Source organism: Grammomys surdaster, unplaced genomic scaffold (assembly GCF_004785775.1).
Source record: "Grammomys surdaster isolate TR1022 unplaced genomic scaffold, NIH_TR_1.0 99, whole genome shotgun sequence".
Classification (NCBI taxonomy): Eukaryota; Metazoa; Chordata; class Mammalia; order Rodentia; family Muridae; genus Grammomys; species Grammomys surdaster.
The window spans coordinates 6,554,855-6,578,672 of record NW_021604578.1 but is presented as its reverse complement, the minus strand read 5'-3'; the positions used below and the strand labels follow the sequence as shown (position 1 = coordinate 6,578,672).

General features: G+C 38.9%; 1 protein-coding gene across 2 annotated transcripts in view; it reads left to right on the top strand.

Annotated features, from left to right (window-relative positions):
* The window catches only part of Slc38a9 (solute carrier family 38 member 9), an 84,281-nt gene that overhangs the window by 23,020 nt on the left and 37,443 nt on the right, over positions 1 to 23,818 (top strand). For both annotated transcript variants that reach the window (XM_028783643.1, XM_028783653.1), the window contains exons 3-8: positions 10,249 to 10,381; positions 13,760 to 13,881; positions 14,009 to 14,072; positions 14,751 to 14,844; positions 20,203 to 20,373; positions 23,286 to 23,345. In XM_028783643.1, the coding sequence (XP_028639476.1) occupies positions 10,249 to 10,381; positions 13,760 to 13,881; positions 14,009 to 14,072; positions 14,751 to 14,844; positions 20,203 to 20,373; positions 23,286 to 23,345 (644 nt within the window). The remainder of the gene's footprint in view (positions 1 to 10,248; positions 10,382 to 13,759; positions 13,882 to 14,008; positions 14,073 to 14,750; positions 14,845 to 20,202; positions 20,374 to 23,285; positions 23,346 to 23,818) is intronic.

Here is a 23,818-nt window from a genome sequence, read left to right as displayed (position 1 = left end):
ATACCGCTCACTTGTAGAGCTTTTGCTTCAAATACACAAAGTCCTAGTTCAATCTTCGTCACACTCACATGAATACATACATAGATACACTCACATACACACACATACACATGCACACATACACATACGTTAACACATGCATACATATTCAGACACACAGTCATACATACTCACGGAGAGGCACACACACATACCACATAGACACACATGCACACACACATTAACACATATACTCACACACATGCACACATCATATACACAGACATACATATACAGACACAGATACACAGGCATACACTCACACATGCTAACACATACACACACATTACACATACACAGGCACACACACACTAACACAAAATCACATACATATAGAGACACACATATGCATACACACACATTAATACACACTCAAACACAGACACATACACACACATAAACAGACTCACATATACAGAGAGAGAGAGAGAGAGAGAGAGAGAGAGAGAGAGAGCGAGCATTGTAATTAACATTGCTCTTTCTATTAATCTCTAGCTTTTCCCTAAAGTTCAGACCATGAAAGCAAACGTAGAACTTTTTTAGGAGAGATTTATTTTTATGGGTGTATGGCTGTATGTATGATTATACAGCAGTGTCCATGCCTGAGGCCCATGGAAACCAGAGGAGGTAGTCACAGATCCTCTGGAACCAAAGTCACATACGGTTGCGAGTTACCATGAGAGTGCTGAGAATTCAACCCTAGTCCTCTGGAAGAGCACCCAGTGCTCTGAGCCGATGAGCTACTTCTCCAGCCTCAAACATAGAACCCTTCAACAAGGTAATCCCAAGTTTTTAACTTTTGGTCTGGAGGGATGGCTCAGCAGTTAAGAGCACTTACTGTTCCCGCAGAGGACCCAAGTTCAGCTCCCAGCACCCACATGGTGGCTCACAACCATCTATAACTCCAGTTCTGGGGGATCCAACACTCTTCTGAACTCAAGGAGTATCATGCACAAGTATGTGATGCACATACATACATATATACATATATACATACATACATACATACATACATACATACATACATACATACAGGCAAAACGTTGATGTGCATAAATAACAATAAATAATTGCTTTTAAAAAAAAAGATTTCCACTGTTGTAAACCCTAGGGAAAGAAACTGTGGAAAAAAAAAATGATATGTGAAATGCCAGGTTAAAAAAATAGTTCTATATTTACAGTGCCAGTTGTCCTTAGGAGTCCTGGAAGGCTGGTGAGGGACATAGCCGAGGATGTGTGGAGTGCTGAGTTCTACCCCAGGACTGAAAAATCTCTGAAATCACAAAAGACAAATTACAGTAGGAATTATTTCTAAATATCATCTTAACATAGGCTTTATCATGTTTGAATATTAAACTGTTCACAGTGTTTAGTAATTGTCGTGTGTGTGCCCGGGTGCCCAAGCTGTGCTATGCACATGGAGGGGAGGGATAGTCAGGTCTCCCTCTCCACACGTATGCGGATCTCAAGGATTGCACTCACGTTACTACACTTACACAAGCGCTTTGCCTGGCCGAGTCATTTCACTTGCCCTTACTGGCAGTTTTAATTCATTCAACTAGTGCTATGATAAGGGCTTTCTACATAATTTATATCATATTTTTAACCTCTTAAGAGCTTCTCTCAAGTTAACATACAAAACCAGCCAGTACAGGGGTTGACACAACATGAAGAACTGTGTTAAGAAGGTCAAGAACCACTGCTGTACATAAAAGTTAACTGGTAGCCATTTGACTAAACCTAGACTCCAGCTTTAGCCAGTCTTCTGCTATTCTGGAACTGGTCTGGAGGACACTATGCCACATACATAGCAATGATCTCTGATCAAGCTACTGTAATATTTAACATCTGAGTTCAAAATACAGCCAGCCATCATCAGCACCTGAATGGCCAGTGGTGTAGTGTTGCCACTGGTTATTAAAATTCATCTTCTTTCTTGAGATTCATGATGATTCATGTCTGTATGTGTTCTATACATGTATAGGTGTTTGCACGTATTCAGGTAACCAGGGTCTCTCACTGAACCTGAAGCTTATCAGTTAGGTCAGCCTGGCTGGCCAGAGAGTGTTCAGAGCTCCTCTGCTCTTAGCACTGAGGCTACAGGCCTAGGCCTCCATGCACAATGTATCATTTGATGTTGGGAAGCAAACTTGGGTCCTCGTGCTCATGGCAGCCATCTCCCTGCCCTGGGACTCGGTTTAACGTGTAGAAGAAATGTCTTTAAGCCTCAGTCTGTTTTCTCCTCCTATCACAGTATGTAATCTGTGAAGAGAGTATGTGTGTTTTCTCACACATATGGAGGCTTAAGCCTTCGGTCTAGTAAGGGAGGGCTGTGTCGTCACATGGCAGAAGAGCTAAAGAGCAAGTTAACCAAATGCTATTCAAAGCCTCTATCTGTTATGAGGGCCTCGAGACATGGAGAGAGGAGCCCATGGTTTAGTTCCTTCTCTCAGGCCTCACTGCTTCGTATGTTTGCAATGACAGCACCAGTCTTCTGAAGAAGATTAAGGGAGAGGGGCTGAGGAGGTGGCTCAGAGCTCTTGTTCTCATAGAGGAACCAGGTTCAAATTTCAGCACCCTTGGCAGCTCACCGATGACCTCTTCTGGCCTCCAAGTGCACCAGGCACACAGAAATCTTTCAGAAATGATTAAGGGGGATGATTAAGAGGCTCGTTTTCTCCAGCAATGTGTTTAAAAGTGTTCAGAGTCTTGGTTTTCCAATTCTGAATGATTACACTAAAATAGCAAAGACTAGGTGAGTGGCAGTTATCTGAACTAGTTATCTAAACTTCTGTTCAAGGCCACACTAGGCAGCATGTTTTAATAATTTATTAATTTACTTTACATCCCAATCACAGCTTCCCCTCCTCTCCTCTCCTCATCTCTCCTCCCCACAATCCTCCCACCCTCCCTTTTTTCTCAGACAAGCAAGGCTCAGAAAAATGGAGGCCTTCCATGGCTATAATCCCTCTTAGGCATAGCAAGTTGCAGTAGGACTAAGCACATCTTCTCTTATTATGTCCAGACAAGAAAGCCCAGTTAGGGGACAGGGATTGAAAGGCAGGAACAGAGTCAGAACCAGCTCCTGCTCCAGCTGTTAGGAGTCCCACGTGAAGACTGAGCTGCACAACTGTACATAGGGTTGCATATTTTTAAAGGCAATTTCAGAACTATATATAGAAATTAAAAGCAATATATTTTCCTTCTGTCTTCCCCCGTGTGTGTGTGTGTGTGTGTGTGTTTATTCTCAATTCTTCCAGTATGTCAAGTTTCTAAAGAAAGAAAAGTTGGTTAAATTTTGGTTAAAATAGTAGCCACTAGCCAATCATGTTTTTATTCCCCGACTCCTCTCTTCCACACACACCCATTGAGGAATATTTAGATTACAAAGACTACACACTTAATACTTTGAGAATTTTTTGGTTGATTTGTATAAAAGGAAAATAACAATTGTCATGGCCCTGCTGTCAGAAGCCTACTCTTTATTTATAATTTGAAACAAGCACTTTGTTTCAAAATATTACCTTGATACCCCTCACAGTTATTGCGTGTATTTGAGCCTGTTTTGATTTGTTTTGTCATTCACACATAGTGGGGTAAGGAAAAGCTGCTTGGAGTTCCCATGCTCCTGATCTCCTTTTGGGAACTGTCATTCACCATGTCCTCTATGGAATCTCCTTTCTCTAAACACAAGCTGAGGTGGAGCGGGCTGTCACTATGGATATCAACTAGAGAAAAAGAAAGACTTGTGTGGATGTTTACCTACAGGTACACCTATCATTTGAACTTGGTTGTGACATTTCTTGTGTTTTTCTGACTCTCTTGCCCTTCTCCCATGAAGTACTAAAAAAGAAGATAAAAACTGAATGTTTGCATTTCTATTGCAGAATTAAAACATTCATCTATGGCATTTTTGAGAGCCAAAATTTGAAACATGAATTGCATCAAAATAACTTCGAAATTCATTCTTAGTAGGATCTGTATTTAATTAGAATAATATGGGCCTGAGAATTAATTTTGAGTTCAAGTGCTTTGCCATATGTTTTTGATAAAGATGTTTACTTGCAACTAAGTTAACAGTTTGGAATTCTAAAATGGGGAATTTATAACCTTCAACCAAGTGTTTCTTAGCATTCATATTTTCTAAACCTCCTTCATTACGATATTCTTCTCAGTTAAAAGTAACAAGTGGGACTAGAAAGAGAACATGATGCTAAAGAGCTCTAGCTGCTCTTCCAAAGGACCCAGGTTCAATTCCTAACATCCCCATGACCTCTCACAACTGTCCAAAATTTCAGTCCTAGGGGAACCAGCACCCTTTTCTGGCTTCCATGGGCACCAGGCACTCATGTGGTACACAGACATACATACAGGCAAAATACTCATACACGTAAAATAAATAAATATATAGTTTAAGAAAAGTAACACTAGCAATCCTAAAAATTGGGCTGCATATAAATATGTGTATACATGCATTCATTCGTTTGCAAATTACATATGTTTGCTTACCTACATTTTATTTCATATACCCTATAAGTTAACATATACCACAGTAACTTTTAATTATAAGAAATAAACAATGCTGCTAAAAAATTAAGTGGTATATACTAACAGTATAGTGAAAGTTCACTTTGAAATGACAAGTCTTCAATATGCTTTTCTAAAATAACATTGTAACAATTATTTAAGCTGATTTCAAACACATTTCAATCTCATCTAGTAATTATGTGGCATTGTTGAAATTTGCTGATAATTTTCTTTTACACTTAGTACTTGAAATATTATTTGTATATTTTGGTGTTGTATACGATTTTTTGTCCTTGTTGGTTAGTTTTTGTAGCAAGGTCTCTGCCTATAGCACAAGCTAGCCAGGAACTCATTATATAACCCAGGCTAGCCTCAAGCTCATAACAGTCTTTCTGCCACATCCTCATGGGATGCACTAGGATTGCAGACATGAGCCACATTGCTCCAGGTTCTATATGTTTGTTAAAGCTCAAAATACTGCTACTGTTGATATAATACTGCTAATTTGGATCCAATCAGTATATAGTCCTCCGACCTCTTCTCTCTTCTGTTGTATCCTTCAGTGCTCCCTTTACTCCTAACACTCTCTGTGTTCATTTTAATCTCTATATGCAAGCACCGATCTGTGCTCCAAACACACAGAAACACACACTCTCTCGCTCCCTCCCTCCCTCCCTCCCTCCCTCCCTCCCTCTCTCCTTCCCTCCTTCCTTCCTTTCCTCCCTCTCTCCCTCCTTCCCCCTCACCTACCCCCCCCTCTCACACACACACACAAAACACTCAAAACACTCTGATATAGAGGGAGCCCTCAATGTGTGGCATATCTTTCTATGGGGGAAGAAGAGTTAGTGGACTGAATGACCCTCTTCCAAAGTGGAAGAGTTGCCCAGATGCTATGAGCACTGCATGGGAGGATCTCTAACCATTACAGGAAGATCTCAGAGTCTTTCTGGATCCAGTACATCACAGGGTTCAGCAGGAAGGCTCACTAGGCAGTAGGAAACAGAGAAAGCACTGAGTACATAGCTAATAGTTAGATTCAGAACTGTTTAGTCTTCTTACGGGTTGCTGCTGTTTGTGCAACATTTGATACTTTGATACTTCTCCAGTTTCTGCGTAGCAATCTAAAATTATTTCAAGATAATTTTCCTTTGGATCTGGAAAGATGGTTCATTCCATAAAATGCTTGCACTCAAGCATGAAACCCTGAGTTTGGATCCCTAGCACCATATAAAAGCTGGGGCAGTGGCAGGCAATATGATCACACCGTTAGGAAGCTCTGACTGGGAGACAGTCAGATCCCTAGAGCTCATTGACTAGTCAGCCTAGCCAAACTGGTGAGCTCCAGGGTCATCATCTCAAAAAATAACATGGAGCCTGACTAAAGAGGATCTCCTATGTCAACTTCCGGTCTCCATGCATGTACATCATACACACCTATACAATGCTCACACCTACATAATATACACACATAGTTTTCTTAAAGTACTGGTTTATTCTGTATTCCCTTACCACATTTTTAAAGCACACTGCCACTAAGGTAAATTAACACATTTTGTACAGGTGCTTCAACATGTCAAGTACAGTTATTGGCTCTAAGTTATTGGCTACTGACCAAAGTGACAACAACAACAAATTCTACCCCCTGTAAAGCATTTCACCAGAGGGGACCAAAACATAAATATTTGTCTATCATATTGGGTAGTGTAGCTGCAAAGAAGATGTAGAACAGAGGTGGATGGCAAGAGTGTAGAAGAGGTGTTGAAGTTTAGATGTGATGACCATAGTCATCAAAGGCCGTGTTGAGAAAGGAATAGCTTAGGAGCTAAAAGAGGTGATGACTAAGCTGTGTAGAGATCTAGATAAAAGGCCACTGAAGTCCAACATACGGGATAGGGAGGCACAGTGGGAAACAGTTTGATACACGAGCCAGGCTTTCAGTCTGGACAGCATCTGTATGGATTCAAATTGCCTGAACCCGCCAATGGAGTGAGAACACAGGAGAGAACTCCTGAGAACTCTAGGGTACCTTTACGTTTAAAAAGTACAGATTTGAGAAGTTATTAGTCAAAGAAACAGACACGAGGCTTCTTTCCTTTAGATTAAATCCTGTTAGCATATGAAAATCTCCATCTACTGACCAACATGTGTTTTTAAATGTATCTCATACTTTTTCTTTTTGATTCTCTGTCTTCTCCCTCCACTCCCATGTATTTTGTGTGTGTGTGTGTGTGTGTGTGTGTATACAGGAAGTGATCCCAAGGCTTTGTACATCCGAGCCTGTGAGTTACATCCCTTGTCTTCCATTCCTTGAAACATTCTTTTCTCTTAATGGCCATATCTGTCTAAGGTTCGGCTTACCTATGCCTTCCTCAGCAGCCTGCCAGATGATGGATGTCCCTCACCCCACCCCCACAGAGCCCAAGCATCGCTCAGCCCTCCTAATTGCCTTGCTCTCATTGTTGCATGAAACACTTGGTTTCTCCCCTCTGGGCCTACATCACTTATCTTACCTACATATCTCTGCAGCAGGTTATTGTACAATCCTTGTGGTCTTGTGTTCTGTTCACTGTTTAATGCCTAACACAAATGCAGAATACTTGGTTGGAACTTAAATAATATTTGTATAATAAATTTGAAAACCACTACTAAATAAACTAGCCAAAGTAGAGAAGCTTGTATAGGCTCAGCCTTGGCTACTGTGTTTCAAGCTGGGTTGTAGAGCAGGGGTTTGTAAAGAGATGATGGTGTATGGGCTTCCAAGGAAGTGAGAAACACACCAGGGGTCAGGGCTCACCAGCATTCCCTAGCAGCAGGACTTCCTTGGTGCAGTGGCCTGAGTAATTTCTTTTTCTGCCCTGTGACCTGAAAAGCTTTCTGGTAGACAAAACGTTTTACCAAGTACATAGAAGCAAGTACAGGGTTCATTATTTGAAATGGATCTGTGTAACATTTTTGGAATGCTTGATTGCCTTGTTTGTTTGTTTTTGGTATGTGTTAATAAATTACCCCAACCTGTCCGTCAAGTGTTAGAACACCTCAACTTCCATAGGGAGGCCAATAACTGGGCAATTTCAAATCAAGATTTCCATACTGGGTATGAGACTTGCCATGAGTCATAGAGTTGTTACTAAACCTCACAGCAGCATGGCTTGGCAGTAGAAGGGTGGAGACAGATTGAAAAGCCAAAAGATTTTAAGGAATTTAAGGAGTAGACTCTAAAAAAGGTGTTAGCAGGAGTGTGGTTTCTTTGTTTATGAGTGCATTAAATGAACATATGAGAATTGAATCTCATTTTAAAATATTTTATAAATTTTGCTCCAAATTAAAACTCTTTTGCTTTGGCATGACCATGACTATTTACAAGGTGACCCAGCTATACCGTCTTTGTTCTCATTGGGTACAGCTGAACTGCATGTCAGATGGCAAGTGACCCTGATATGCATAATCAAATGAGAGTTCAAAAGAGTCTTTTTTCCTGAACATTATCCTCTAGTAGTGTTCTTCGTTTTTAAAGTGTTTTAAGTAAAGTTCACTTTAGAAATATATTTTCACTTTCTAAAATGTGTTTCTAATAAGTCACTGAAAATATGCTGAATTGTATATTTTTAAAGAGAATCTGTTTTGAAAAAATTCCAAAATATTTGTTTGAACAGGCACTCAACATCTCGATGAAAACGGTTGGAAAAGAAAAGCTTTCAAAGCCATTCTGTTCTCAGAATACCCGAGCCAACTAAACTGGTACAGTTAACACTCCAGCCAGAGGCAGAGGCCAAGGCCTAACACTTCCCGGACTGCTTTTCAGCAGACTTTCAAACCAACCTAGTGGTTGGATGTTAATGCCATTGAGTTCCAGAGCAAACAGCTACAAGAAGAACCTCTATACCTCTTTCTATCAATATTAGTCCTTTTTAGTAGCCTAAGTATCTGCCTTAAGTTAGCATTCTTGAGTTTTGTGATCCTGCAGGAAAATTCTGTAGAGTGTGAGCTTCCTAACGTGGTACCTCCGAGATACCTGTGTGTGTGTGTGTGTGTGTGTGTGTGTGTGTGTGTGTGTGCGCGCGCGCGCATGTTTGTGTTTTGGAGGCCAGAAGTCAATGCTGAATGTCTTCCTCCATTGCACTCCAATTTATCTTTTGAGGCAGTTTCTCATTGACCCTGGAGCTCATCAATTTGCCTAGATTAGCTAGCCAATGAGCTCCAGTGGTTCACCTGTTTCTATCTCCTCCCTAGAACTGGGTTTAAAGACATGTGGCTCTGGGCTTGCCTGTGCATGCTGCAGATCTAAATTCAGTTCCTCACACTTGTGTGGAAAGCACTGTACTAACTGGACCGTCGTCCTAGCCCCAGATATCAATGTTTTTACATTGCCTTTAAGGATCATTATCACGGTTAAAGTAGAAATAATATATCACATCGAAACAGTTTTAGAGAGATTGGTGGTTATATTAGGCTACCAAATATATATGAAGTGATTGTTTAGCCTCTGGTCCACTTATGTTTACTATATCCCCCTTATAAATTATTAATAGCACGTATGCATTTGCCAGCATGTTTGATATGTTATATTGATCTCTCTGCCCATGTATTTACTTTTAGAAATGCTCTTGTTACTATCCATTAAATTGACTAGTTGATACCTACTATATTTGAATGTTGTCATGGAGAATAAATAGCAAGTGACTCAAATGTTCTGCATGTCAGTTAGAAGACTTAACTCAACTACCGTTTCTCAGGCATCAGAGTTTGTTAGAAAAGTAGCAGAAATTAAAATTTCTTGGGGGTTTGTTTTGTTTTGTTTTCCATTATTTTTACCAATGTATAATGTGGAGGAGCGACACCCACAGTTTGGGACACAGTGCTATTTCCTACTTCAAAGAGTCTGAAACTTGGCAGAGCAGTGCGATTCTTCCTTGTCTTTTCATTGTGGAATGTGCATTATGGGAAAGTTAGAAAGCAAATGAGGGAATTTCAGAAAGATACTGAAGGGCTGACTGGAGATGATGATTGAAAGCTAGACTCTACAGTTCATCAGGACATAGTCAGAGGAAACAAACACATAAATAATAGGACATTAGAGTATGGTACCAACATCCAAGGAAAGTACATGAGGCAAAGTTCTCCAGTGCTGTGATGTTCTGTTTGATCCAGTTTGGATCCCCACACAAAGAAAGTGGTTGAGATCACTTCATTAGGACATGAGCTGAGAAATAGGAATTTTGTTTGTCAAAGGAAATAACTTTGGCTTATAGAGGAAGGAGTGGAGACTCTTCAGTAAAGGGACATTTTGTCTATAATTTCTCTGATTTAGCACCGGAGCATTTTAAAAGACTAATCAAAGCAGTTTCTATCTAACTTAAATTGTTGGAGGCCAACAGCTGATACATTTTGTTTTCCTTTGCCAAATTTCTCTAGTGTTTTCTGCTCTCTCTCCTGTTGGTAAATTCCTTAAGCTTCAACAAGTGTGTTTAAAGTAAAAGTATTATGAGACAAGAGCTGTATTTTGTAGGTAGGATAATACTTCTTCTGTGACGTTTTCTTTTCCCACCAAAAGTGAGAAGTGAGCACCTTGCCTTTGTGCGTCCTGCTTCACCTGGAGGACGAGAGGTTTTTCTCTACAATGGCTGACTTCCAGAACTTTTACCTGAACATTTTTTGTCAAGTATATATTCCCTTCTTTAGGCCTTTCTATATAGAGCCTACCAACATCGTCAATGTGAATGATGTCATTCAGAGGGTCAGTGACCATGCTGCTGCTATGAACAAGCGGATTCATTACTACAGCCGGCTCACCACTCCTGCAGACAAGGCACTGGTAAGAGGCAAAGCTCTGCTGCTCGTCTAAAGTTCAGTTGTAATGACAGTAAACGCCTGTCTGGAGTAGAGACATTTAGAACTCACTGTTGACAATAGTTTGGAGCTTTGATTTTTAATTTTTTCCTATTTCAGGTACCAAAAGCTCTGAGGAAGACAAATTGCTTTTGAAATAGCAGTTTAGATGTTGACTAAAAACATAAGATTCTGGCTAGTCTCTTTAATTTATAAATTTGAAGCTATAAAGGAAAAATATATACATTTTCGATAAGAATAAGAAATAGATATGTTCATATATGTGAAACCTGATAATTTCCTGTTTACATATTGTCCGTTTATGAGTAAAAAAATTAGCCTATGCAGACCACATACTATCACAGTTCACTGTTTTGTCTTATAAACATTTAAGAAATTATTAGGAGAGGGCTACAAATTCAATAAAGGCCAAATTTGCATTATGGGTTGTATCTTGTGAACTCATGATTGTCTAAAGTCTGTCTTATATTTTAGAATTTTAAAATATGTCAATAATCTGTTGCTTATAATGATGATCAGATATGTGATACTCATAAATTTGAAAGCTTAAAAAAAATACAGTTAAAATGGGTCTTAGATGCTAAAACGGAAGGAACAAACCAGCTTCCAACCTTCTCTAGATGTCTACCAAGGAGGAGTGGGTACCACCTGACCATGGCTGTCTTATGTTGCCCCCATAATGGCTACATGAAGTCAGCATTCAGACTTCTTTGTCTTTGCTTGTTTGGATAGCATTTCATGAAGTCCAGGCTGACTTCCAGCTCTTTGTATGTCGAGAGTGATCCGAACCTCTGAACCTCTGAGCTTCCAGCCTTCTCTCCTTTGCTTATAACACAAACCATCATACCTGACTCTAAGATCTCAAGAAAAGACTTACAAAATGCTATATGTAGGATCAATTTCTGTAGGTTTTATTTTTACCCATCCTACAGACCTTTACATTAGTAGTGATGGTAAAGTGTATTATAGCATTAATGTAAATCTTTGGGGCCTTTGAGGTCCCGGTCTGACTCTCCAGAGGCTGTACATTTAGAATTAGGCTTCAGAGATATCATCTGGAGCTGGATGAGCAGCACTGCCTGCAGTTTAGTCAGCACTGTGCTCCGAGTTGTAACCCTCTGTTAACTGGCACTGAGATACACTACCAGTACATCTAACCAGTCGCCAGGTTAATGTGAGCTCTCCACTTCTAATGAATTTGTATAAATACCCACACACATTTTCTAAAAATCCCCAAATCACTTTCCCTAAAGGTATGTTTTGGAGAAGAACAGTAAATCACTGTTCATAGAGTAAAACCTTTTCATTTATGGAAGAAATGCTATTATTGTTATTCTAAGCTGGAAAGGGGAGAAAGTTATCTGCCAGCATCCCCTGTGTCCTTGCTACTAAAGGCACATGCCTACAGAGCAGCCTTGTCAGCCTCCCTGAGGGCTTAGCAAAAAGGCATTGTGCAGGGCTTAGTCAGAACCAGTGAGGCATAGTCTGTATGTCAGCAAGAGCCTGTGTGTCATGGGAGTGTGCATATGGAAGTGCTGCCCTTCACCACTGCCACAGTGGGATCCAGCCTGTTTGCCATGCCTCCTAAGCATCTGGCACTCCTCCCACCCCCATCCTCCACATCTTCCCGTGTATAATCCAGAGGCCCAGAGGCTAGCACAGGGCACAGGATTAGATGAGGTGTACATGGAATAGGTTTGTTCTTCCATTTTGTGTAGGTCAGTGTGAGAGCACAACCAGAATTTTCTATCTCTTATTGAACCATACTCCTTATAAGTTTTGATTTTACTTGTTTTATTGTTGTTGTTGTTGTTGCTGCTGCTGCTACTGCTGTTCTTGTTATTTTGGGGTTTTTCTCATTCACTTTGTCAGCTATACTGTTTCTACTTCTTAATGGGAAGTAGTCTGGCACTTTTTCTTTAATCATGGGAGAAGAAAATATCATCTAGATTGTAGAGGAATGTAGATAAAGAGAAGGAAAAACACAATTTTCATACGTATTTTTATCTGTGTCTCTAGGAACTAGGTGTTTCTGAAGCCACACCATGCATAGCATTCAGGATATTCTTCCCTACAAAGTCACCACTGCTCGTATTGCATTAAAAGAGAAGGCTATGGCATTTCTGTACTCATAACTTATGCCCTTTGTTGCCACTAAGACCTCATACCCTGTGTCTTCCTTGAGTCTTCCCTAGCTAATTTGGTTCTCATTGTTTACCCAGTGAGCTAGTACGGCACAGAGTAGAACACTTAATTACAGTGTGCCTCCTAATCTCACCCAATTGCTTCATGTGTCCAGCTGGGATTTGAGACAGTTTGAGGCTGTTAACTTTACTCTCTCGAATAAGAAACATAGCACAAAGTTGTAAATTTACACGTAGGTGTTAAATATTAAGAGATTGTTGGTTCACACTGGTCAGATTCTGTGCCTTCAAGGACTTCTCCAAGAATAACCCTCCGAGATGGGCAGAGTGTCATCAGGAAACAGGAGGTTTTTCCTGTCCCAAATAGGAAGATGGAGATAGGAAGAAATGTAGGAGGTAGTGTGAGAAATTGGCGTATGAGGTACATGTCATCCGTCATCTTTGCTCCATCTGGTGATTCTCCATTGCCCCTTCCCCTTTTGCTGATATCCCTCCATCTTCTGCTCCTCAAACCCTCATTTGACCATTGATTAAGTTACTTTTTTATCTGGATCTTTTCCCACAGCATTTAAAACCCAAAGCATTTAAAAATTAGTTATGTGCTGTTTCTTTACTTACTGTTCATTGGTGCCTCAATTCTTTAGTCTGAGATCCCTGTCTGTTACCTCAGAGTTAAGTGAACACCACTTAGTTCTTGCAAAGCTCCTGACTTGAGGACAGCCTTCTCCTTGGAGATTTCTTTCATTATTAGCTTCCTTCTTTCGCATGAATATGAAAAGTACTTTGATGACAGAGATAACTTCTTTCTCCTTTATATATACCTACTGCTGTATTTGAAAAAGAGTAATAAGGGATGCATAATGCTAAATGCTTATGAGACTTAGAAATATATATTAAGATGTGTCTTAAAGATATACATGCTGGTAGGTTTTTATAATCTCAATACTCATGCCGCAGAGGCAGGGAGATCACACATTTGAGACAGGAAGAGAGATGTGTAATAGTCAAGGAAGCCCAGATGTGTACTAGTCAAGAATCTCACTGGCCACTGTCCTCAGAGGAGCCCATCAACCAGAGCCCCTAGCTGTTTCAGCTCCATGTGAATCTGAGAAGTATGTCTAGTCAGTTTCTTTAATCAATAGAAAACATCCTTTTTGTCCACACACTGGTTCTGATGTTTCTCTTTTCTTTTCCCCAAGATTGCTCCAGACCACGTAGTTCCTGCTCCAGAGGAATGCTATGTCTATAGTCCACTGGGCTCTGCCTATAAACTTAAGAGTTACACTGAAGGCTGCGGTAAAAACACCAGCTTAGTTACTATGTGAGTACACTACTTCTTGGAGCATAAATTAAACTGCGTGAATGAAAATAACTGGCTATTTACTTGTGTTTTAATTAAAAAGCGTGAGGAGCCCGACCTCATATTGTTACTGCTATTACTCTTTCAGTTTTATGATTTGGAATACCATGATGGGAACATCTATACTAAGTATTCCTTGGGGCATAAAACAGGTAATATAATTTTTGACTATACTTTTGTCTGAAAACTTCTTAAGATTTATTAGTTTTTATTTCTAATTATGCATATGAGTGAGTCTGTGGGTATTTGTGGGCACTGCCTGTGCCCATGGGGGTCAGAGGTGTTGGATCCTCCTGAGGCTGGGGTTGCAGGCAGTTGTGATCCACCCAACATGGATGCAGTGAACCAGGCTTCGGTGCTCTGAAAGGCCAGAATGCATTCATAACTGCTGAGCCATTCAAAACCCCTGAGAATTTTTCTATACCTATAATCCCAATACTTAGGCTAAGACAACAGGATCATGAGTTCAAGACTGGCTTGGGCTACATAGAAAACTTTAAGCCAGCCTGTGTACATTTCATGTCTCCAGAATAGATAAATAAATTAATTAAATAACTGAAATTTTTTTGCTTTACCTTTTAAGTTTGGGGCTGGAAATGCATTGCTTTCCTAGCTTTCCTGAGGCCCCATGTCCAATTACTAGCACTACAAAAGGAAATTATCACTATAGTCTGTTTTATTGTTTACATAAAATTCTCTTTAAAAAGCAAATGGTTCTGTTTGTTTTTCCACTACCATGTTTTTGTCAGAATTCTTGAGAGTATCAATGTAATTGCATATGAAGTTATTCTTACATAATGAAAGGAACCCAACTTTTTATTTTTAAAAAGGCTGGATTTACTACTGGGATGTGTGTCATCGTGCTGATGGGCCTTCTAACACTTTATTGCTGCTATAGAGTGGTGAAATCACGGAGTATGATAAGTAAGTAGAGACAGATTATGTGGGAACTAAGACACTTTCCTACTAAAGCAGAGCCTACTGTGTACATTCTATATATGTGTCAGCTGCCTCCTTTTACCTTTTCTGTGTGTGTGTGTGTGTGTGTGTGTGTGTGTGTGTGTGTGTGTCTGTCTGTGCACATGCACGTGTGCTGCAGTGCACACATGGAGGATAAAGGACAACTTGAAGGTGTCAGTTTTCTTCTTCTACCATGAGGTTCTCTGGGATTATTGAACTTATGACAGCAGTTCCCTAACCTGAGCCCTCTCTCTGGCCCCAGCTGGTTCACTCTGAAATTCAGAGCTGAGCAATCTTCGGAGAAGATATTTATATTAGGGCTGATGACCTTATAAGACAAGAAAAGTATCACTTACAAAACGGTTATATCTTCTTATCTCTGTGCATGAATGTATGTGGGTATCAGACCACTGCTTGATGGAGGTGGTTTCTTTCTTCCACCACAGGAGGCCTGAAGACTGAGCTCAGGTTCCCAGGCTTGGTAGCAAGTGCTCCGCCCTCTCACTGGACCCAAAATGTTATATCTTTTAAATAAAGCCTTTGTCAAACTATCGAGAATTCTACTCTAACCAATTATTATTTACTTGTTTTGATTTATATATAGCAGATCTAAAAGTATAAAGTATCAATAGAAAAATGTGAAGTATAGGCAATTCTTAAAGTATAGATGCATTATACCTCTACTTATCTGTATAAATTCTGGATCAGGGAATCAGGAAAGTAATCTTTTGTCCTCCTCTCCCTCCTCCTCTTCTTCTTTTTTTCTCTTGGTTTTTCAAGACTGAGTTTCTCAATGTAGCCCTGGGCTGTCCTGGAACTCACTCTGTAGACTCAGGTATCTACCTGCCTCTGCTTCTCCAAGTGCTGGGACTAAAGGTTTAATCTTTTTGTTTTGGGGTTTTAAGCTTAAACTGTGGTCTTGTTGGATTGCTTAGGTTGATTCCAATCTTATGAGTAGAAATAATCTATGTTTCAACTCACACTTTTATTATTACAAGCAACTGGGACAATGTATATATGCTACCATACAGAAACATCTTTTTAGGTCATTTTTACAAATTAAACTGAGTATGGTGGTGCTTGCCCACAATCTCAGAATTGGGAGTTAGAAACAAGAGAACCAGGAAGGAGTTCAGTGTTCTCAGCTACATAAGGAGTTCAAGGCCAGTCTAGGCTACATAAAAGTCTGTCTCAAAATAAGTAAATAAATAAAGCAAAGCATACGTGTGGGCGTGGGTGTGCTGTGTGTCTTTTAGGGCCTAGACAGGCATGATTTTCCTTCAGTCATATTAGCAAATGCAAACCAACCTCTAGTTGTTTCTGTCTAAGCAGCTCCTTTCTCTAGTTAAGCAGTCTCAGTCACTGGGGAGTTTATTGTCACTTATTGTTTGAGATCTTGCAAGAAGTCTTGTTTAAAAAACCATTCAAGTTCCTGGTTGAGTAGCCTTTGGTGGTTTCGGTGCTGACTGAAATGGGAAGAGCTCTTTATACAAATGCAGTAAGTAGGGAATTTTACTTGAGGCTGTCGCAGTGGAAAGCCCCCTCTGCACACACTCTGACTGTTGCAGGGCAAGTAATTCCTGTGTTTCTTAAACTCTTCCATTTAAAAGATAACTTGCATCAGTTCATTTTATGAAGTCAACACAAGCCTAATACAAGGCCAGACAGGACAAAAAATGAAAGAAAAACTTACAAAACATTATTTCATAGAATCAATAGTGTACAAAAATAATATTCTATGTTTAAAATAGGATGTATTTAAAATGTGTTTATTCCAGCGAGGGGAGAGGATGCTTTGTTACTAAGAAGCCCAACATAATTCAGTACATTAACAAAATAAAGGTAAAGTCCATGGTTACATCAATTGATAAACACCCCCACAAAAGGGGGGGGGCATTTGATGGTGTTAAGCATCCTTTATCTTAGTAAAGCTCTAAGGAAAGCACTACTTACACAAATTACAGTTTCTTTATCCCAAAACCAGGACCAGCAGCTCTACAGTGGTAAAATGCCTAAAGCTATTTCCATTTGAGTCAAAGAAGAGGAGGAGAAGGAGGAAGAGGAGAAAGAAGAGGAAGAAGATGACAAAGACATAAGGAATGCTCATGATTACTCATAGTTTTCTGAAATTATCAAGTACACCAAAAAATGCTGAGCTAATGTAAGAAATAGAAAAGACTAATAATTATGGCAAAAGAATGAACAAAAATGCTGAGTAGTGCTATTAGAATTAATAAGAATCTGAAATAAACTGCCTATGAAATCAAGAATCAACAGCTAGGACTATAGTGCAGAGAACATTAGTTCATTCACCACAGCAGTAACCTCTAAAGGGCTTAGATAAAATCTAGCAAGAGAACACATTTGATGGAAAAAAAAATCAGACTGCCTAAACACGAAGAGTAAAATCTGCACGAGTAAGAATAACATGCCATGTGGTTTGGAAGATTCAGTATGGCGAGCCACAAAAAGCCACATGTATAAATTCAGTCCCATTTCAAACAGAGCCAGGAAAATTAGGGAAAAAAGAAGTGGTCTGGAAGAATCTGACTGACCAGGTATTGAGACATACTACAGAGCAACTGTCATAAAGCAGAAGCTGCTGCCGTGGAGATAGGAAGACCAGAGTGGAAGGGACAGAGAGGTAAATGCTGGGTAAAAAATTGCTGTTCTTCTAGAGGACCCAGGTTTGGTTCCTGGCACCTACATCTCGCAGCTGTCTGACCTCTAGTTCTTGGGGATCAAATGCCTTGCTATGACCTCAGAGACCACATGGTACAGAGAAATTCAGGCAAAACATCCACACACATGGAATAAAAATGTTTAATCTTTATCAGGTTTATGAGTTAAATGTCATATTTGATGTCTATTAAGCTGAGTATTAGTTGGGTGGAAAAACTGTATGATACCTTATACAAAAATATATTCCAGATGACATTCAAACTAAAATATGGAAAAATAAAGCCATAAAGAGATTAGAAAAATGCAGGAGGTTGTGCATATAAACTAGCAATTGAGATTTTCCTGGTCAATATAGAAGATATAGAAGCTTTAAAAGAAATATATCACCAAATTACAGGTCATTACCAGAATCATCCTGGCAAGGTAGTCAAGAGGGCGTTTGAAAGGACCACATGCCTCCAAGGTGGAGTCCACGTCCAAGTCACCTACAGAGAAAGCAAATCCATGACTACCATGTATGGAAGTTACAGTGAAACTCTCCACCCAAACATTAGTGGTACAATTGCTAATCAAGGAGATGGTTATCATCCATCATTCATGAGGACTTCTCCTGGGCTGTGTCTATAAATAAGCTTGTTCTCGGTATTCTTCAGAGTCCAGTACAATTGGACATTTATAGGCTAAAATGTTTTTTCTTTCTTTGTGGTTGTTTTTTTTTCTAGACACCCCAGTGTCTATAAGAGTGCTGTTGGAGTAGAACCATAAAAGCACATATACCGACAAAGATTTGGAGGCCAGGCCAGTCCCTCATTGATCCTACCTATATACTGTCATATAATACACAAGGCAGACAGTCATATTTCTCTCCAACCCTCTCCCTGGGGAACAAGATGAGTCATGAAGTCACTATAATTTCAGGGCAGTTAAAATGACCTTGTGTCAGACCTATCTATGTTCTTCTTCCTTGCCGAAATACTGAAACAGAAATTGCTATTGTAATAATACAATTATAGAAATGCAAATATTTTGTGTTCTTTCTTATGCAGATGTCTGTGTTCTTTTATCATTTAGTATGTTTTATTACAATCTTGTCTTCCACTTCATCACTCTTTTCTTTAAGGGAACTTTTTATTGGTGCCGTCACCATTATTACCTGTGTTCATTGTCTGGTTTGTTGAATGATTGTACGTTGTACACTATGACTCTATTGTATTGACTAATGATTGTGTGCTGTTGCACGTTTACACACTCCTCTGCTGTTTACTATTCTAAGTGATACCCTTCTAAAAGTAATTTATACATATTTTGTGTATTGTTTTGGATTGCTTTGTTTAAATAAACCCCTAAAGGGGGAAAACCATGGGCTGGAGATATAGCTAAGTGGCAGAGCACATGCTTAGCTATTTGGGTTCAATCACAAGTTCAGAAGGAAGGGAGGAAGGGAGAAAGGGAGGGGGACAGAAGGAAAGAGGGAGGGAGGGAGGGAGGGAGGGAGGGAGGGAGGGAGGGAGGGAGGAAGGAAAAAAGACAAGACAATCACTAAATTTAAATTTATTTCTAAAATCTGTAGTAATTTCCAGTGGTACCAGCTGTGCATGAATGATAAGCTCCTTTGACACATGTTATTTTGGGTTCCTAGTTTTGTTCTGTTGCGTTCTGTTTTGTTTCGTTTTCTTATGCTTGCAAAGTGGTATGATTTTCTTTAACTGTGTTGTTTGTTTGTATTCTCTTCCCAGTTATCCACAAGTCCCTTGGTGCCTTTATAGTTGTACTAAGTACTCTCTATGATGTTGCTGTTAGTTTCCTATCTACAAGTTCTTGTGACTTGCTTTCTCACTTTGTCTGAATGGCTTCTGTGAGACTTTCCTGTTTCCCTTTTGCTGTTTTCTCCGTTCATAGACAGGATAACCTTTCATCTTAGACTTCAATGCTGTAACTGTAATATGCTAATCTTCTGCTGTCGTTTTGTCTTGCTATGTTTATGTTCTTCAGGCTCTTCAGAAACTCATTGTGTAGCCCAGGCTAGCCTTGTTCACATATTCCTGCCTCAGCATCCTGAAGTCTAGAATTACAGGTGTGCATTTCCATGCCTAGCTTTTCTTTTAAATTCTTAACGTAGTAATCTAAAAATTAAATTGGCTTGTAACATAAGATATGATTCAAGACAGCTTTCACTCATATGGTTAAATAGTGTTTAACTGTTAAGTAGTGTTTTAAATGAACTGACGGGGTGACTTCCTACAGTTCCAGAAATCTGGGAGGCTGAGGCATGAGGATTGTTGTGAGATTGGGGTTAACATGGGCTGTGTAGCAAGATACCATCTCATAAAACTAAAAAGAGTGTGTGTGTTCTATTTTTTCTAATCTGTTTTCCTACTCGTGGTTATCACATGCTCTAATTAGTTATAAAAAGTTAGGATCCTAGTTGTTTCTCAGATTATACTATTTCACTGATCATATTTCTATTTTATTTTATAATAATTTAATTTCTAGTTTTTTTCATAATGTGTTCTTGTATTTTTTGGTAAAGTAGCCACAATATTTTGCTAAATATTTTGAGTTAATTGGGGGAAAACAAATTATAAATGTGAAGTATATAACAGTACCTAGTCTAATTCCTTCTCTTTCATTTTTATCTAGGTACATCAGACACAACTACCTGGGAATTTCCAGATGTCTGCAAACATTATTTTGGCTCCTTTGGGCAATGGTCAAGTCTCCTTTTCTCCTTGGTATCTCTCATTGGAGCAATGATAGTTTATTGGGTGCTTATGTCTAATTTTCTTTTTAATACTGGAAAGTTTATTTTTAGTAAGTATTGATCTAGTCTTTAACATAGTTAATCTCAAATATCATTGTAATATTTTAGTTCTAGTCTCATGTTTTTGTATGTAAAGTATTATAAATCCTGGATAATGTGCTTGATTCAGTTTTTCTATGCTTATGACCTCAAATATGCATATAAACATGAATTTTTTACATAAATAATGGATTTCATTCTGGCATTTTCATAATGGATTTCAATCATAGGCACTTCCTGTTATGCTCTTCTCTGCCCCTACTACTCCCTGTAGTTCCTTTCCTCTTCCCCGCTAGACGCCTTCTACTTTGATACCTTTTCTTTTTGTCACCCAGTGAATTTCATTGGGGTTGCTTACATTGCTTACATGACCATGGGTGAAAGCTTGTCTACTGACACAGTCCCACTTCAGCAGTGTCTGCACCACTGGCAACACTGTCTCTCCCTCCGAATCAGGGGTTACCTGTTGGAAGTGTATTAACAACCCAGCCTTATGGAGATAGTCACAACTGCTGTGCATTCAGAGTGCAAAGCCATATCATGCCCAGAAGTTAGCTTGCCATCTACCCGACTTCCTCTGTCTCCTAAGGGATTTGGGGTTTGTTGTATGTTTGTTTGTTCTGTTGTTTGTTTTGTTTGGGGACATTGTTTCCTCTTCCAGGTTATTCCATGAGCACGGAGAGGGTGTCACAGTTGTCCCACCAGACAGTCAACAGTTATTTATTTATTCTCCATGCTTTGGCCAGTTTACGAGTCTCTGCACTCACCACTGACCATTGTAAAAAGCTTCTCTGACCAAAGCTGACGGACGGACAGCAGCACTATTTCATGAGCGTAAACACAGTTTTGTAGAAGGGTTTAACAGACATATCATGGCCCTTGAACAAAACAGCAGTGGTAGCTTCCTCGCCATGGTGTATGACCTCCCCAGCTGCATTAACCTTCATACAGGATGTTTCTCCAAAAGCTCTAGTTAGTATAAATGTTTCTACAAAATTGTAGTACTGTAACAGAAAAGTTTATGAAATTCACTGGAATGTGTTGTTGAAGAATTTGATATTTGAGCAGTGAACTCTTACTTTCTGAAACATTAGTAGCTAAAAGTACAAGACAGGAGAATAATGAATTTTAAATAGTATTTATGTACCACAGAACTGATACTCATCTCAGCTTCTAAAGAGGTTTTTAAATACCCAACCCAAGCACTTTTTATAATGGTTTTAACTTGAATGGAGGATGTTCGTTTTAAGCTCCCTTTTTTGGCCTTTATTTATATTGTGTGTAGGTGTATATCCGTATGTGTATGGATGAGTACACACATGGCAGGGCACACGTGAGAAGGCAGAGAAGGACTTTGGGAATAGGCTTTCTCCTTCCTCCACTTGGCTTTGGGCATCAAAGGCTGATGATTTATGCTAACCATATATCCACCATTGTGTTGTAAAAAGTGAATAGCTTGTATTTATTTCTATGTGGTGATTCTAGGTAGGTCTTCTTTAGTTTTTTTTTTTTTCATTAAGGTTCATAAGTCTTTTATATACATTTTAGAGTCAACTAACTTGCCAAATTCTATAATAATATAATCAGATCTTGATTGAAATTGCATTGAATTTTTCAGTCAATATACCATAATTAATATCATTGGGCTCTTGATTTTAGGATGAATAAGAATTGCATTAAATTTTTAGGTGTGGGAAGAAAGTGTGCTAGGATACTGTTTTCTTATCCATGATCATAGCATAGTTAGTTTCTGTTTACTTTCTTTTAAATTTCTCTTGTTGAAAGTCTTACATACTTTAGAAATACTTTTTCCTGGATACCTTGATTTGGTTTTGTGAATGTAGTTTGGGTTTATTTTAAGACTCATACTTTTTGTTATAAAAAAATTCAAACATGAACAAAATAAACAAATACAAGGAATCCACATATTCCTTACATAACTGTAACAACTGCCAACATTCTTCTGTTTCCATAGTCTGTAATAGGGTTTTCTGACTCCCCACTTTTAAAAAAATATTGCCCCTTGAGAACACTTTTTAGACATTTTATTCCAATTGATGCTTCGGTGAAATTTTAATATCACAGAAACCTTTAATAAATAGAATATCTCCACATTGTCTTTCTTAAAAGTAAGATTTTTTTTCTTCCCCTCAGGAATGACTTTTTCTCCTTGATAATAGTATCACATCCATTGAGAAAGCATGTGCATGATATACCCCTGACTACTCTCATTTAAACATTATTATGTCTGTAGTTTTGTTTGTTTCTTAGGTATTAAGCATGACCCTGTCCCAAACAAACAACAACGTCCGACTTCGAACACAGCTTACCCATCACACCTTCAGTCTAGAACGGCATGAGTGCTTGGGCACTTTATACTTTGGTACTTCCTCCAGTGTAACTCTGCAGTTCTTACAAGCACAGTAGTTACTATACAGCCTAGCTTTCTAAAAGTGTTTACTGTGTCTCGTGAAAACTTTAAGTGATTTCCCAAATAGGCTTAGCCAGGTATGGTTGTTGGTTTCCCTTTTGGCATACTTGAGAACTCTACATAAAATGTAGCTGTGCTCCAATAAATCAATATAAGTATAAGAAAATATTATATACATTATCTTCCTTCCAGACCTTTTCACTACCATTGATTCAGTCTTGCAAGTAGGTTTTTCTTGGTTTATTAAACCTTGTATAAAATTCTATGTAAAATTATTATGGAAATTTTTCTACATGACACTATGAAGCAAGTGACATTTCTTTCCTGTAGGCAGAAAAAACTAAAAGTGAAATATGTAATAATTTGGGGTCAGTGCACTCAATAATATATATGTAGTAAATAACTACTTTTATAAACAAAAGACTTTAGATGGTAATGGGATTTGATATGGTTCATTCATTGTTTAACTATTTGTTTATCTTTAACTTTTAGATTTTATTCATCACATTAATGACACAGACACTGTACTGAGCACCAATAATAGCAACCCTGGTAAGTAGTTTGGAACTCAGTTTGTTTCCTTGTCCCCAATCCTGCTCCCAAAAGGACTTAAAAATAGAATCCATGACCCCATTTTAGGTAAATGGTTGGGGAAAAAAATGTTACTGAGTCACTGTTAAGTTATTAGTGCTATGTTAAATTATTAGTGTTATGTTTTGGAATAGGTGTATCTGTTAAAAACAAATGGTTGAGTGTGATTTGCTGGTGGGGCACCTGCCTGGCAAGCGGGAAGCCCTACATCTGATCCTTAGCCCTGTAAGAGAGTAAAGATTAAAAAGAACATTAAAGTGAGACATCTCAAGGACAATAGGGCTGACAACCTGAGATTAACCCCATGGACCTACATAGTTGAGTAAGAAACTGTTCCTTCAAGTTACCCTCAGACCTCCACACACTCACTGTGGCACAGTGAATAGGAGATAGATAGATAGATAGATAGATAGATAGATAGATAGATAGATAGA